At 36.9% G+C, this 13062-nt stretch overlaps 1 protein-coding gene and 1 long non-coding RNA gene across 2 annotated transcripts; both read right to left on the bottom strand.

Moving 5' to 3' along the window:
* Positions 1–465: 465 nt before the first annotated feature.
* LOC132642439 (uncharacterized) lies at positions 466–1919 on the bottom strand. Its single transcript, XM_060359635.1, has 2 exons — positions 1318–1919; positions 466–1218 (listed from the first exon to the last, which is right to left on the bottom strand). The coding sequence occupies exons 1-2, from the start codon at positions 1457–1459 to the stop codon at positions 1004–1006; spliced, it is 357 nt and encodes a 118-aa protein (XP_060215618.1). The 5' UTR covers positions 1460–1919; the 3' UTR covers positions 466–1003.
* A 2731-nt stretch (positions 1920–4650) lies between these two features.
* LOC132642438 (uncharacterized) lies at positions 4651–12946 on the bottom strand. Its single transcript, XR_009583160.1, has 3 exons — positions 12614–12946; positions 6352–6444; positions 4651–4954 (listed from the first exon to the last, which is right to left on the bottom strand). It is a non-coding gene; the product is annotated as an uncharacterized LOC132642438 (long non-coding RNA).
* Between the last annotated feature and the right edge of the window lie 116 nt (positions 12947–13062).

Below are 13062 nucleotides of genomic sequence, written 5' to 3'. Positions count from 1 at the left end.
ATTGATTCTGTTATCCTTTACTATCCCCAAACCATTAATCACTCCTTCATGCTCCGCCCTCTTTTTCATATTCTCTTGTTTCCTCTTTTGTGCCTGATAACGTCCAAATCCACCATATTAATTAGAATGGGCACGGTCGTATGCAAATATAATTTACCTAACTATGAGTCGGGGTCGAATCCCACAGAGAACAATATGTAGGCGATTAGGAAAAGTAGGAATTTTCACCAATAATAGCTAAAGCCAAACGATAGATAACATTTTGGTTTTGTTTGAGAGAAAATTATAACTAATGCAAAAATGTAAACTAACCTAGAAAGCAAGTAAAATGATCAATGGCCACAAGCATGGATACAAGGGAAACTACGCTCAAGTAACGATCTAATGTACTTCATGATTTACAAATAATAGTGAGTTTATATTACTTAGCCTCGGATAATGACTCTAAATTAGCTTCTTCCGAAGACTAACTAGACTACCTAATTGAATATCCCTAAAGCAATTAGGAGCATTAAGAACACCCGAATATGGCTACAAGTGGTGTCGCCTATTCCTAGGTCGATTTCCATTAGATGAGGGTTAACGCCCCAAATTCTTGTTAATTAATCTTTCCCAATCCCGAGTTTGCCTCTTCCAAGTTTAAATCGAAATAAATGGGCAAGTCTTAGGGTTAGCTACTCCCTTAAGAATCATTCAAAATGAGATTAATTAAAGAAACAATAACCCACTTCATTAGGAATAAAATCATTCAACACATAAGCAAAACAAGAGATTCAATCCAAACTTAAACAATGTATACTTCCATAAACAAGGTTCAAATATTGAAATGAAATACTACACACATAAATATTCAATACAAAACAAGGAATTGAAGAAAGGATTAAGAAATATCTCATTAAAGTGCTTCCAATCTTCTCCACCAATGGTGTTGGTGATGAAACCCTAGCCTCCAAGTTTATGTGTTATGCCAAAGATGAAAATATTTTGCCCCCTTGTCTTCCTTTTATGTTTCCCAATTTTTCCAAGTCCAAAAAGTGACAAAATGTGCCCCAGGTTTTCGTTTTTGCAGTTCTGCCCGTTTTTTGCAAATCTGTTCCGTTTTTTGCAAAACTGTCCACTTTTGACAGTTTTGCAAAACTGTGCAGTTTTTTCCAATTTGACCTCTTTTTGACTTTATTTTCACTTGGTTTCTTCCGATCACTTCTAAATCAGATAAACCTGTAAAATAGATGTAAATGATATTAAATGCACTATTTTCTCAAGCAAACATAGCAAAAACATAAGATTAAAGAAGAGATAAGTTGGTAAAATACTAACTTATTAGTGCCCTTTCATTCTTCCTCTTTCCATGATTCCAAGTATCTTTTGCTGGTACTTCATTATTCATTGCTTTCTTCCCTTTATACACTACAAGATTTGTGCATGTAGCATCCTTTGCAACCTGCCAATTTTGTTTCATATTTGCATCAATAACATTTGTCTCTGCATGTTCTTCATCCTTACTCTCCTTTGCTAGTTTTAAATCTGGATGAAGCACAAAACATTCCTTCTAATTGTGTCCTTGAAGTCTACATGATTTACAATACTTTGGCATGTAATCATATTGAATATCAATCCATTTTGCAATGATCTCTCCAGTGCCCGACCTTTTCATGCCAACATTAATTCTTTTAGGGAATTCTTTTAACAAATCAACCTCTACCTTCACCTTTGCACAACTAGGTCTAGACTTGTTCTTTGTTGCCATATCAACATGTAAAGGTTTCCCTACTGCGTTAGCCATTGTAAAAGGAGACTCCTTCACAAAAAAGTTAGGAGCTAATGAAGGAAAAGATATCCATGCAAGGGCAGTCGAGGTTTCATATTCCGGATGGAACCAAGGTTCCCATTTTTGCACTCTCGTTTGCTAGAAACCATCCTTAACCTTCAAGTAGTACGCAGGTTTGGACATCACATAAATATAGTCTTCCATGGATGATAATTTGAGGAGAAGATGTCTTTCACACAAATATCCAATGGGGCATTCAGATTTTATCTCGCATTGAAGAGGGATTATTTTGCGTAGTTCTCCACGTTCAGGCCATCCATATGAGAACTTACCTATCACTGCGTATTGAAGCTTCTCTTGTATTATCATTGCATTCACTTCCACTTCATCCCACAACACCATGGGCTCGCCATGCACATACGTTAGAGGTTTTTCTTTAATAGGGTTTGGTTTAGGTTTTATAGTGGCTGTTTCAATCAAAGGGTTTAATATCTGAGCATATAGATGTTGTTTCGGTGGTGGTTCTTCTGGAACCCGGTACTGGTCACCCCCAGGTAGGGGTGTCCATGCACCGGCGGTGGCAGTAGCCATGCCGAAATCAAACAATAGGGTTTAGGGTTTGTTTTTTAAGGTTTACAGTGGAAGATTTTTGAGGGGAAATGAAGGAGTATTTTTTGTAGTAGAAGTTTAATTCTACTATAAAGAAGAAAAATATGTTTAGTTGCCCTATAAATTTTCTATCTTAACTAGAGACCAAAAAGAAAAGAAAAAATTCTACAAATTATGCACATTTCATAACTCATTCACATATGATAACCACTTGAATTACTCTCTAACAAATAGTTAGTACTCCTATCAATTTATTTACGACAATACAAAATCAATAAAGTGAGACTACAATTACTAGCTAACTAATGAAGCTTTTGAAATTTAAAACCAAATTTTATAAGATAAAGGCTTGAATTTTACAATTAAAAGAAACTTTTTTGAATCTACTGATAAAGTTTTTGAATTTGGATTGTTCAATTCAAAAAATTATTTTGAGTCGAAAGACAAATATTTATTTAAAAGAACATGAATAATAATGGTGAAGAATATTGTTTTAAACGAAAATTTTCAATTACTAATCTTAACATTCTTCTAAAAACATGAATTTTATTATTAGAATTTATATGTAAAAAGTGTAACTTTATACATTGTTGTTGTAATTTTGTTACTGCAAATTTTTACCTATTGGAAATAACTAAGGAACGTGTTATGATTTTTACCTCCTAATGATTAAATATAATTTCATCAAATAGACTATGAATACCCCACACTACGTTCTCTTCTCTCTCCTAATTCATAAAATACAAAACCCTAGCAGCTGCCGGCCAATATGGCCACCACCGTCGGTGGACAGTCACCACCTGTGACTGTTCCACCATCAATAAACCATTTTCCTACTATATCCAACAATTTTGTTAAGAAACCTTCCAGTTTGCCTACGCATGTGTCACAATAGCTAGCCAAACCATCAACATCCTATAAACACATTTTTCCATTAGTTCTTAATGATAATTATACAAAGGATGAAAGATCATAGTCGGGAAAACAACCTGTGTGCGAGCCTAGTATTTTGCCTATCGAAAAAAGTAAGTATGCAGATCTTTTGAAACCCACAGTATCAACTCAAGAAGCGGATCAAATTAATATCCCCTCCAAGCCCATTACATTTGTAAATTGTGAGCCTCATATTGAATGGAACTCTACACAGATACAACAAATGACATTGAAAGAAGATCTTCAATGGGTTGTCCTTACCTAGGCTGTTCTTGGTAAATTCTCCTATGATATCATAAGCATGAAAGAATTAAGAGACATAATTCCTATACAATGTGGTATCAAAGGAAGAGCTACAACTAGTCTAATAGAGGAGAGGTATATCCTTATTAGACTGTCTTTGTTGGAAGATTATGTAAGAATGCTTTCCACTCATGCTTATTACCAGAAAGTAAAAGATAGACATTGTCATATGAGGCCCTTAATTTGGGACGCTTGGTTTAAACCAGAAGATGAAACTACAAAAGCAATAGCTTGGATCATCTTTCCTGAACTACCTCCCAATTATTATTTTTTTTTTTGCCAAAGAGGCTATTTTCTCAATGGCATCTGCTGTGAGTAAACCTTTGACTGTAGATTTGGCAACTGTTAATAGAACTAGGCCTAGTTGTGCCAAGGTGAAGGTACGGATTGATATTTTAGCAAAGTATCCTAAAAGAATCAATATCTCTGAAATTGATGACAGCACTGGAAAGAAAGAATCAAAATGGATAATGATTAATTATGACTACCTTCCCAAATATTGCAAGAAATGCAAGTTACAGGGTCATGGAGAGAATGAATGCAGGGTTTTGAATCCTGAGTTACAAAAAAAGCATAGGGAGGAAATGAAGTCTTTACAAGCAGAGCCAATTCAACAACAACATGAAAACAAGCCAAGAGGGTGGCACAATCAGGGGAAATAGGAGTAGATGTTAAGGAGGGAAAACAAGTATATTACGGATAAATCTGGAGTTATAATTGCAGAGGTTGGAAAGGAAAATACTCATAAAGAAGGAGTGTTAGTTCAGAATGCTTTTGAAGCATTAGGGGAAAAAGGAAATAATGCAAGTACAAATGAAAAGAATGGGGTTGCAATTGATAATGATACAGAACAAGATATAGTTTTGGAGACTCAAATTCAAATACAGGGGACATATAGAAAAGTAATACGAAGCTGGACAAGATTGCAGAGATTACTCAATCAAATATGAGTAATCAATTGGGCAAGCAAGGAAAGAGGTGTCACCATCTCAATCAGGTTTGAATGCAAACATAAGCAAGTATCAGGTGGATGAAGAGGAGCAGCAAGTACAGATGCATCAGGGAAAGACAAGCAAACAGACAAGGAATTCTCAACAGCAGATTCAGGAGGAAATAAAAGCATAATGAAAGAGAGACAGGACATATCTGATACTAATACAATCAATGAGGAAGTCATGGGGAATGTAGCAAAAGCATCAACAACAAGTAAAGGAACTATGGCAGAAGGAGAGCAGGTAATAAGTAGTGATGAAAAAGAAAACATGAAAGTGCAGATGTTACCTCAGAGTACACAAGGTAGTAGCAGGTCCAGCAGATAATATGAGGTCAACAAAGCACATTCTGAAAAGGAACAGGAAGAAGAAAAGATGAGTAACAGTTCAGTGCAACAAAGATCATCTAATAAGGTGTCACATCAAGTCAATGATAGTAGCAATAAGGAGAATATGAAGGGGAACAACCAAAATTCTAAACAGGTGAACCATGAAATACAACAGCAGCAGAGTGGAGGGAAAGACATTAATGGGCAATCATTGCAACAGCATTTTCAACAGGCCATAAAGGAAGGGGATATATATCCTAAGTGTTACAAAGGGGGTAAAGGCAAGAAGAAAAAACCAAGAGATACAAGTGCTCCTCCAGGAGGATACCAAACTAGAAGAGCCCTATATAAGAACAATGTTTGATATGAATGCTTTAATCTGGAATATCAGAACTATTAATACTATGGAAGCTTTTCCAAGATTAACAAGTATGCATTTACAGTATCAGTTTGGTTTTATTAGTTTGCTAGAGCCTTTTCAGAATTCTAATTCAATTGATGATTATGAAGATAAATTACATATACACATAGTTGTTGCTAATAATACTGGGAAGATCTGGTTATTTGTTGAAGAAAGTTTCACTGTAGAACTGGTCACAGTAAAATTGCAAGCACAAGGATTACAAGAGGCCATCCTTATTACTGTGATTTAGGCAAAATGCACTCAAGTACAAAGAAGAGAAATGTGGGAAAGTTTGGAAGATTTATCAGATACATGGAATATTCCATGGATGATAGGGGGAGACTTTAATGTAATTACTTCATAAGAGGAGAAATATGGGGATCTTCCAGTTAGTGTGTATGAAATGCAAGACTTTAAATCAGGCATACAGAATTGTGGGATAAATGACTTGGGTTTTAAAGGAAGTCAGTTCACATGGTGTAATGGCCAAAGTGGAGTGGATTGTATTTTCAAGAGACTAGACAGGTGTTTGAGTAATTAGAAGCTTCAGGATACTTATCCTAATATTGATATTCAACATTTGGTTAGAGCTCGCTCAGATCATGCTCCATTACTCATTTCATATGCTGGGTGTCACGACCCAAACCGATGGTCCGTAACAAGTGCCCGACCACTACTAGCCAAGCAGTCCTATGCTTGCATTTACTGCTCACTGACTATCCTGGGCCCATACACAAACTGTAACTGAGCTGCACCATCTCCCGAACAATCAACATAAAAGGCACTGTACCGGGAACTCACGACAAACGCGTACATATAACATAAATACTGAGAGTAACAGCGCAAGCCGATTTGGAAGCTACATATATACTGTACAACAAAATAAACGCCAACGAGGTTGCATAACATCACGACTACATATCACTGTCTACAGACCTCTATAAGATACAGACTGTAGAAGAGACAGGACAAGGCCCTGCCATACCCAACTATATACATATCGAAATAGCGTACCCAAGGGTTGTAGCTCCGGTCCAAATGGAGCTCACTGGCTGGAACTGGAAAGAGGCCCTACTGGTCTGGCTTACTCCGGTTAGCTATCTGAACCTGCGGGAATGAACGCAGCCCCCCGAACAATAGGGGAGTCAGTACGGATAATGTACCGAGTATGTAAGGCATAAGAGTAACATACACATAGGAGTCATGAAGACAATCAGAAAGTCATAAACTAAACTGACTGACTGAGTACATCTGTATGTCTAAGTGTCTGAACATATCTGTATGAATGCATCTGTATGTCTGACTATCTAAACATATCTATATATCTCTGCTTGCTGAAAATGCCTATGAGGGCGTATGATATGCAATGCATAGGTCATAGTGCCGAGGAACGTTCCATATAGGCCCCTTCGGGCATAGCAGACTAATGGCCCCTTCGGGCATAATAGCATAATGGCCCCTTCGAGTATAATAGCATAATGGCCCCTTCGGGCATAATAATCATTATCACTGTGCACCAGCTGATCAGGTGGTAATGCGTATATAACGCCTCGCCCTTTCCCCATACCCCACATACATATAATATACGCGTATATAATGCCTTCTGGTCACGGGTCAATATGCATGTATGCAAATAAATGTGATGCATAACATAAACTAACATTATCATAATACAACGTTTAGGACCCATGAACAGAAGGAATAATCATAATAGAGGGGTACAGGATCATCAATAACTGAGATACTCCTAGTACTTCTAAGTGTAGAGTAATATGGAGTCTCGATTACTCGTTGTTCGCTTGTATCATAGGATCATGCCAAAATGAAAGAAAGGGAAAGCCTTAACATACCTGTTCCACCTCTTATTAGCTACGCTTATTTGCCCGGGCTGGAAAGTGTACATTTAAGAGGATTTACACTAAAGTAAGCCTCTTTATCGCACACTTGTTCTAAGTTTCAAATCATACTATTCTATATTCTGCCGAAAATCGGACAGCATTTCCCCTGTTTATATGCCTAGCCCGAATTCTCAATTCAACAACCAATAACAATAATAACAATACCAACATCAATAGCATCATTTCCAACACCAAAGTATTCCATAAAACAGCCCACATGCTATTTCCCAACTTTCATAACTAATCGACTCAGTATACAATTATTTTGCCACGCTTTCTTCATAAATAAGTCGGGTTTAACATAAATAGGAAGAGATTCATACCTTTATCTTGGTAATATTGCTATATATTCACTCCTCCACCTTGATCTTAAGCCACAACGCATCAATACACAATTTGGCAGTTGCAACGATACGCCGTCTGGACCAGGATTTGGGAATTATACCTGGTTTTGGGCTAAAAAGTTGATATTGGAAAGTTGGAGAATATTCTGGATGTTTTGGGGAGGTTTGGGTGTGTTTGGTGTGAAAATAGGGGGCATCCCCCTTTTATATAACGGTCCAGGTTTTGCCTGGACCGACATAAAATTAACTCAGCACGATCACGCCACCTTTGGTCGCGTTCGCGCAGCCTTAATTTTTTTGACTGCATGTTCATTCCGTAAAAAGGCCATAACGCTTGATCCCGATACCGTGTGAGGGCCCACAACATATGGTTGGAAAGATAATTCAATTATCTACAACTGTCATGCTTGGCGTTTGTCCAAATTCCAAACTTATAAGGGCGTTTTGGGCCCTCCAAGTCAGATCATCCAAAAATATTTTCTTAAAAATCGTCCTTTTGGAAGGCTTATACCCATATTTGGCTTAAGGGTCCTTCTTAGGACTTGCTCAACTTCCCATGTAATACTCATATATCTCTTCATATGTCCTTTATAAAACTCCCTACGTGTGGGCCCCACTTAGCTTACAGTAACAAGGGCTTTTCGTCAAGTGATATATGAACCGATTCACCCCATATGGTTTCCACATATCATATATACATATTATTACACTCTTATAATATAACCTTCCTCCTTAATCCCTCTATAACTTTACTCTTGTTCGGGCTCACACTAAGCTATCTACAGTCTAGGTAGCGCAAAATTTTCCGGGGTGTAACACTGGGAATACTGAACATATAAAGGAACCTTTCAAATTCTTAAATTTTTGGGTGAAACATGAGTCCTTTTTGGATTTGGTGAAAGATAATTGGAGGGCAGATTTCATGGCTAATTCATTCCCTATTTTCCACTTTAAATTGAAGAAGATAAAAGTTACTTTGGTCTCTTAGAGCAAAAATAATTATGGGAATATTTTTCAGCAAATTAAATCTTTGGAAGATATCATAAGAGTGTAGGAAGAACATTTTGAAGTGGACCCTTCTACTATAAACAAGGAAAATCTGCATAAGGTCCAAGTAGATTTATACAAATATCTCTATTTAGAAGAAGCATTTTGGAAGCGGAAGGCTTGAATGCAGTGGTTTGATGATGGTGACAAGAATACTAAGTTATCTCATGCATATGTACAGGGGAGGAGAAAGAGATTGCAGATAACAAGAATACAAGATCAGAATGGCACATGGTTGGAGGACAAGGAAGACATTGCAGGTGAAGCAATTAGATATTTCACTAATCAATTTGCTAAGGATCCTGACCCTATTAGCTTTGAGATTCTGGACTATTTCCCTAAAATAATATCAGATGAACAAAACAGTAGAATTACTGTTATGCCAGAGAATGAGGAGGTAAAAGATATTGTTTTTAAGCTCAAAGGAGAAAGTGATGCTGGCCCTGATGGGTTTACAAGTTTATTCTACCAATCCTGTTAGGATATCATTGGAGAGGATGTGACTAATATGGTAAGAATCGTTTTTTGTGGTAATGAATTGCCAAGATTTGTGACTCATACAAATTTAGTCCTATTGCCAAAGAAAGAAAACATTACTACTTTCTCAGACATGAGAGCCATCAGCTTGAGTAATTTTAGTAATAAGATTTTCTCAAGGTTAATTCATGAAAGAATGGCAGAAGGTTTAGAGGAACTGATCTCTCCTAATCAAGCAGGGTTTGTAAAAGGGAGAAGCATTGTTGAGAATATTTTGTTGACTCAAGAAATAGTTGCAGATATAAAATTGAGGACCAAGTCAGCAAATGTGGTGATGACGTTGGACATGGTAAAAGCTTATGACAAAGTTACATAGTTATTTCCTACCAAGGTTATGAGGCAATTTGTTTTTTCTCTTGAAATAATGGACATGATTTTCAGGATAGTTAGTAACAACTAGTACTCTATACTGATAAATGGACAGCAGCATGGTTTTTTTCAATCTCCTGGGGGGTAATATAGGGTGATCCCCTATCTCCTACACTATTCATATTAACTAAAGAGGTTCTGTCTAGAAACCTAAATCAGTTACATCATGTGCCACAGTTTATAGGATATGGACTCCAAAAATGGAGTCCCAAGGTGAATCATCTTGCTTTTGTAGATGACATGATCATTTTTACCTCAGCAGATGTTATGTCATTAAAATTAATCATGGAGGTGTTGAGGAAATATGAGAAAACATCAGGGCAAAAAATAAACAGAGAGAAAAGTTTTGTTTACATGCATCACAATGTCACAGGAGATATAAGGGTGATTGTGGAAATGAGTATTGCTTTTGGCAGGATAGAGTTTCCTTTTACCTATTTAGGTTGTTCCATCTTTTACAGTAGAAGGAAAAAGATTTTCTAAAATGCCATTTTGCTCAAAATTATGAATATATTGCAGTCATGGAAAGGAAATATGCTATCCTTTGGGGGTAGAGCTATTCTCGTTAAACATGTGTTACAAGGAATGACAATTCATCTCTTATCTGCTCTAAACCCTCCAGATTGTGTGGTCAATCAAATGCACAAGTTATTTGCACAATTTTTCTGGAATAATACTATTGGAGGAAAGATTAGGCATTGGTCAGCATGGAAGAATTTATGTCTACCAGAAAAGGAGGGAGGTTTGGGTTTTAGATCATTATATGATGTCTCAATGGCCTTATATTGCAAGATATGGTGGAATTTTAGAACTTCACCAACTTTATGGAGTGCATTCATGAGTAATAAATACTGCAAGAATGAAAATGCAGTTGTAGTACAATGGAAATATGGATCACAAAATTGGAAGAAGATGCTTAAAGCTAGGGATTAAGTAGAACATCATATTTGGTGGCAATTAAAGAGTGGCAGTGCCCTATTCTGGTATGATAATTGGGCAGGTCTGGGTGCTTTGTGTCATCTTATTACTGGGGACACTTATGATGATAGAATTCAGAATGTTTATGAGTTGGTCAGACAAGGCAATTGGGATGTGGATAGATTAAAGAATTGTTTACCTGAAGATGTGGTTCAACATATATGTGATATCATAAAACTACCAGTTGTATCTCAAGTAGAAGTCATAGATAAAGTATGGTGGTTGTTGAAAAACAAAGGAGAATTTACTGTCAACACAGCATGGGATTATTTAAGATTGAGGGATCAGGAGAGTGATTTATATAAGTACATTTGGGTAAAAGGACATCCATTTAAGATCTCATTCTTCATATGGAGATGTTGGAAATTCAAGGTGCCTTTGGATGATGTTTTGAAGAGAATGCAAATCAACCTAGCATCAAGATGTTAGTGCTGCATAAATCCTATGGAGGAAACAATCCAACATACTTTTGCTAGGTCTTTTGCTGCTAATAGGACATGGTCCTTTTTTGCTTCTTATGTAGGAATTAATATTGAGGGATTACAGTTGCAACAGGTCATAGGTAAATGGTAGCAACAACCTGTCTCTAATAAGTTGAAGCCAATTTATTGTGTTGTGCCTGCTATAGTAATTTGGGAACTTTGGAAGATAAGAAATGCTCTTAACATGGAGAAAAGAGGACTATAGCCAAATGCAAGTTTCAAATTTTTGCCACTATTCAGAATGTAGTCAAATTCAGGAACCCTTCCATTCAACTTATTCCTAATAAATGGCAGGATTTACTAGAAATGTTGAAGGGATACAGAAGTAAGGTGACCTACAGGAAGGTGGTTTGGAATCCTCCTCCCAAGGATTGGGTCTTGTGCAACACTGATGGTGCATCTAGAGGTAATCCAGGGAGAGGATCATTTGGCTTTTGTGTGAGGAATGAGCATGGAAATCTTATCCATGCAAAATCTGAAGAAATTGGTCAAGTGACTAACAATGCAGCAGAAACAGTGGCTATCTTGGAGGCACTAAAGTGGTGCATATCAAAGAATCTTGAAAGAATTATTACCCAAACAGACTCTCAATTGGTGCAGAGGATTCTGGCTGAAGCTTGGAAATCTCCTTGGAGTATACCAGGAGCCCGTTTGGATTGGCTTATAAGTTGCCTATAAGCTATTTTCAGCTTTTTTGAGTGTTTGGTTGGCCAGCTTAAAGCCATTTTTTGCTTAAAATAAGCCCAAAAAATTAATTGGGTTTGTTTGGCTTAACTTATCTAAAGCAGCTTATAAAGCTGAAAACAACTTATAAGCTACTTTTTTTAAGCCCATCCAAAAAGGCTCCAGGTTGGATTGAAGAAATAAGGGATCTGGGGAAAGGGGGGCAAGTGATTTATGCTCATATTCTTAGGGAAGGTAATCAATTAGCTGATTCTTTAGCTAATAGAGCCTTAGACAAAGGAATCACTGAATTTGAGCACTTCATGTACATGGATGTATAGCTGAGAAGGATTTTAAATAGTGATAAATCACAGACTCCATATTTGAGAATTCAAATAAGGTAATTTCATAATGCAGGGGAAGAAAAGACTGAGGAGAAGTGATAGGAGAATCAAGAGGAAGAATAGGGGAAAAACCTCTTCCTTTCAAATCCTTAGGGATGAGAAAGGAAGTTTTTTAACTAACAGTTTATTTCTTTGTGCAGGTATAAACATAACATGCAGCAGGAGTACAGGATCAAGCATAATGGTAATATATCATGGATTGTCTGGACATTTGAAGCAGTACAGTAAAATCAAGGGGCAACGCATATCTCTATACTATAGTTTTCACTTAAGTTTCACGAATGTAGAGAAATTGTTTGTCTACTTGGTGGTATTAACAGCCCATGATGTTCAATCCAAGGGACATACAACAAGTCTATATTTATGTTATTTAAGGAGAATTACTCACACAGATATATTGCAAGAACTCAATCAGTAAAGAAACCACTTTTGCCAACCATCAGCACAACTATTCACACACAATAGTCCAGACTATTCAGAGTCAGCCAAAGCAGAGACAAATCCACATCACAACACACCATACAAACAAGTCGAGTTTGAAAGGAAGGAAATACCTGATAACATGAAGGTACACTGACCAGTGACTCGAACTCAAGACTTGCACAAGCTCAACATCGAGGTGGATTTTTTGGAAAATCGGCAAAAGGGACAATCGAATACACAGAGTAAAGAAACAATAAGTATTAGACATATTAGCTAAATTTTAGTCGAATATGAAGAGAAATTTGAAGCTGAGTTACCTGGAAGTGTTTCAAAAAGAAGATGAAGAACTATTCCACACCTGGAAGTGTGAATCAGAAAGGAACCAAGGTCTTCATCACCTTCGCACCACCGACAGCGAGGAACAACAGTGACAAATATAGAGAAAGAAAGAGATGAAGCCCCGATTTTTTAGTGTTTCATTTAGGAAAGTGACATTTTTTATTTGTTTTTCTGTTGCTTTTGTTTTCTTTATTTTTGCTCTATTTTTGGGCCGACACGGTTTTGGGTTGGGCTTTTGAAC

The sequence above is a fragment of the Lycium barbarum genome, chromosome 5, assembly GCF_019175385.1.
Source record: "Lycium barbarum isolate Lr01 chromosome 5, ASM1917538v2, whole genome shotgun sequence".
Lineage (NCBI taxonomy): Eukaryota > Viridiplantae > Streptophyta > Magnoliopsida > Solanales > Solanaceae > Lycium > Lycium barbarum.
This window is presented reverse-complemented; position numbering and strand designations above follow the sequence as displayed.

Excerpts from the sequence above, each read along its gene's own strand:
- LOC132642439 (XM_060359635.1), bottom strand. The coding sequence starts at position 1,459 with ATGAAACAAAATTGGCAGGTTGCAAAGGATGCTACATGCACAAATCTT. Across the intron at positions 1,219-1,317 it reads GAATGAAAGGGCACTAATAA|GTTTATCTGATTTAGAAGTG; the intron begins GTTAGTATTTTA and ends TCTATTTTACAG.